Source organism: Hyposmocoma kahamanoa, unplaced genomic scaffold, assembly GCF_003589595.1.
Source record: "Hyposmocoma kahamanoa isolate Upper Pololo Valley unplaced genomic scaffold, ASM358959v1 127878, whole genome shotgun sequence".
NCBI lineage: Eukaryota > Metazoa > Arthropoda > Insecta > Lepidoptera > Cosmopterigidae > Hyposmocoma > Hyposmocoma kahamanoa.
The window spans coordinates 1-3927 of NW_020653453.1; the positions used below are offsets into that span (position 1 = coordinate 1).

The 3927-nt window shown below is 33.9% G+C and overlaps 1 protein-coding gene across 1 annotated transcript; it reads right to left on the minus strand.

Annotated features, from left to right (window-relative positions):
* Positions 1 to 476: 476 nt before the first annotated feature.
* LOC113240231 lies at positions 477 to 2376 on the minus strand. The gene is made up of 2 exons (XM_026477480.1): positions 2116 to 2376; positions 477 to 982 (listed from the first exon to the last, which is right to left on the minus strand). The coding sequence occupies exons 1-2, from the start codon at positions 2182 to 2184 to the stop codon at positions 596 to 598; spliced, it is 456 nt and encodes a 151-aa protein (XP_026333265.1). The 5' UTR covers positions 2185 to 2376; the 3' UTR covers positions 477 to 595.
* Positions 2377 to 3927: the final 1551 nt, after the last annotated feature.

Genomic DNA, 3927 nt, shown 5'->3' on the forward strand with positions numbered 1-3927 from the left:
ATTTGATAATGATAAATATCTTGCTTAGCTGGTGAAAATTAAAGAGACTTAATTCTTATTGCATATATGGCCTTCTTTCTAGTAAGGTAAAGTGGTATATTTAAGTAAATTTAAAAAATCGAGTTCTTAGATTTACGCGATTGTTAGGTACTTAGAGGAAATAAAACTGTTTTTTTCGGGTCTAAATCGCGTATATTTGTCATATGTGACCGTGCGACCTGTATTCACAGATCGCCCTTCGGCCCGAAACGTTGCTTTCTTTGAAAAAACAAATACACGGGTGTTAGAAAAAATAGTATCTTCTCCTAAATTCCAAAAAATAAACTAAGAGTCAGTCTGAAATGCTGGAAATAATGATTAAAAGTAAAGGATAAGATATGCAAAACAAAATATTATCTTTTGTTACAAATTACGAAACGTTTCTTCTAAATACACGTCAACAAAATATAATGCTGGTGTGTGGTGTGTGTACAATGCGTCTGGGACGTAAATAAATGAATAAGTAACCAATGAAAATAATTTAGAGTATAATCAAGACAGTGTTAAAATACATTTTACTGTGAATTACGATTGTCATTACCATCACTCTCAAGATTCAGTTACACTCGACACATATGACATTTGTTTCATTAAGCCATGCCTTCTGTACTATATCTGTCTGGCATTCTGCGATGGGACATTCCATTTTCTTACAGTCAGTTTTAGTGGCTTGGAAAGTTATGTAGTATATGATGCCAGCCACTACACCAGATTTTACTTTTATAATTTTTCCTCGAGAGTATTCCACATTTTCCGTTAGGTATAGTTCGTGTAGTGCCTTATCAATCAAGTCTCCTATTAGTTGTTTATCATAGTTCTTAACTTCGGATACGCAGCCTGGACACGATGTGTCTTTAGTACGTTTACGCAATTGATTATTGGACAGAAGTTTGGTTTCAATGTCAGGAAGTCCAATGATATCAATTATTCCAGTATCAGGTTCCTGTAATAGATATGTCAAGTTTTTAACTAATTTCGAAAAAGAGATGGGTCACCTGCTCATTTGCTGGGTAATATGCTGAGGTGGTGACCTATTTGGAGGGGCATGCAGAGTAGCATATAATGATTGGTTGTTTTTGTCAAGCCTAATTGTTACTCTGTTTTTCTCTTCTTTTTTTTAATGTTATTAACTTTTCTTTTATGTTTTTGCTTTTGTCGAATAAATGATTTTCTATTCTATTCTTATACCTGGCAAACTTCTTCTTCTTACATTTAACTGCTTCCGTGGAAAATGAGCGGTTACCATGCCCGAGATGGGCAATCACATGGGAATTGAACCAATCGGGTAGTCTAACACTCAGTTTACAACAAATATTTATCGAGTTCTTAGGTTTTCGCGATTATTGCACATAAGAACTGAAATTATTTTTCCAGATTTATTATATAACTAGATTAATAATAACTAGACTTCCAGATTTATAATATAACCGTTTAGCTCATGAAGGTAGTCTCGATCTCTGATGTTTCAAAACATAAAAAAATATATTGTGAATGTTGAATGTGTGCAAACGTTATTTACAAAGAGCAACCCCTAGGGTTTTTTGCTCATTCTTCTCAGGGGAATCTGCCTTACGAATGAGCGGTAGAGTTTAACCAATGTGACGATTTCAGTGTAATAATGATTACCGATGTAAATAAAAATTATTTTGGTTTTGATTGCGTTTCGGTTTTGAAGGTTACATGGGATCTGTTAATTCCGATCTTATCTCAGCTTTTCTAGAAAATGGGTCTTAGGCTGCTACATAAACAAGGGCATACAGTCGACACCCCGAGCAGTTATTGCCACATACCTAGGTCAGGAACTCCGTGTATTTGTTGATGTGGAATTAGAAGCATAGATGTTGCTTGTAACTTGTCACTGTATTCTAAACATTTATGATTTCAAATGCAGAAGGAATTTTTTATTTACCAAACAAATATTTCGCTATCGAAATTCTCCATTTTAATTTCTCTACGATGGACTATGCGATGTAAATGCGCTTTTCCTGTTGGGTTAGGCGATAAGGTGAAAGATCCGTGTCAAGATCGTAGCATGTAGAACTCTGCGTACCCCCTAAATACATTATACATACTCACTTCCGAAAGTTCATGGCAGTCGAGCGAACAATACAAAAATAAAAAGGATATGTAATGTGTAAGATGCATTATCACGAATTAATATTTTGTAGGTTACAGCTGCAACTTTATTTATTTTTTCACCACTTATTTTATAATTCTTCACTGTTCGGAATTGATTTTTACAAACGATAATTATGATGTTTTTTTAATCAATAAACACTTTCAGTTAAAGGGTAATTAATTACATGCTTATTTTCTTGAACAATCAATTGATGCAGTCGGCGCAAAAGTGGTATAACCAACATTCTACAATATTACTCGTAACCAACATTAATATTTATTTTGTACAATATTACTTTAAATGATATAAAAGTACGTACGTACATAAATATATTATATATCTAGGAAATGAAACTATTTCTCCGGATTTAAATCGCGTATATTTGTTTTTTCAAACAAACCGACGTTTCGGGCCCTTTACAGGTCCCATGGTCACGGTTGAAAAAACATATATACGCGATTTAAATCCGGAAAAATAGTTTCATTTTCTATATGTAACAATCGCGAAAACCTAAGAACTCGATATATATTATATAATGTTTCTTTTTTAAGTATAAAAAATATTTAATTATTTTTAATTATTTTTATATTAAAAAATATATAACGACATAATTTTTACACACGAAAATAGCATCCAAATATAAAATAATTATGTACTTCTATGTTGTATCATTTATAGTGATATATCAGAAAAAAAAAATTTGGGTTACACTACTTTCGCGATGATAGCTTCAATTGTTAAGCGGTGTAAACATGTTTTGGCCTCTAATGGACAAAACATAACGTATTATGGAATAAGGCTTGGTGCCCATTGGCGGGACAGCACGACAAGGGATCCTTTGGCATTCAAGTGTCGTTTAATGGGTTGCTAGTTTTTGATGAAATAAAATTAGGGTAGATTTCAATCACGCAGACTTTATATGACAAGGATAAAATTTAAATTATGTTGTCTTTTTAATAACTTGTAGGTTTTTATTTATAATAATAATACAACGGCCTCGACGGCTACCATACTTATGAGGGTCTGACCACGCTACCATTTCCGTCTGTTTCTTAAATTCGTTGATAACCTCGGTGGCCTGACGATTTAGGTAGGACCATTTGGGAAATGAACTTTCTATATTCCTTTCTGGTCTGGGTGTTCTGGGAAAAGCCCTAGAATTCCGTTCTCTGGTACACATAATCAAACACTGGGTGCCATGGACAGACACATAGATAACCACATATTACACCCAAACCCAGCACGAGATAAATACATTATGTATTATGTGGGCCCGGGAATCGAACCCGATACCTCTGTGTGGCAGTCCAGCGTGGTAACCGTTCAGCCACTGAGGCAGTTTAAGTCCGCAAAGCGTCATTATCTGGGGAAGTATGTTGTGAACTTCTATCCCTATTGTGATGGCGATACCTTACATTAATTCTAATACTAAGCATATTAAGTTTAATTTATAAAGAAAATAATGCCAAAACAATGCAGAAAATTACATAAAATCAACATTAGTGGAATGAACTTAAGGGCTTTCATGTTAATGAACAGATATTAGGGTTACGATAAACCCTCCATATTCCAATAATTACACTTTAACAAAGGGTTTAAATTTGCAAAACCGAAAGTGACAGCATGTTCATTTACTTTATTCGGTTAGTGGTAAGGACAATTATTATCAGAGATCGAAACAGGCAGAGTACATGTACCTAAAGTTCTAGTGATATATGCGAGCGTAACGTTTATAACGTTTATAACGCTATTGCATTAGGTTACCTTGT

What these genes read in the sequence shown, in the direction of transcription:
- LOC113240231 (XM_026477480.1), bottom strand. Translation starts at nt 2,184, where the DNA reads ATGCATCTTACACATTACATATCCTTTTTATTTTTGTATTGTTCGCTC. An exon ending in ACTGCCATGAACTTTCGGAA is followed by an intron (nt 983 to 2,115) that starts GTGAGTATGTAT and finishes TATCTATTACAG; the next exon opens with GAACCTGATACTGGAATAAT.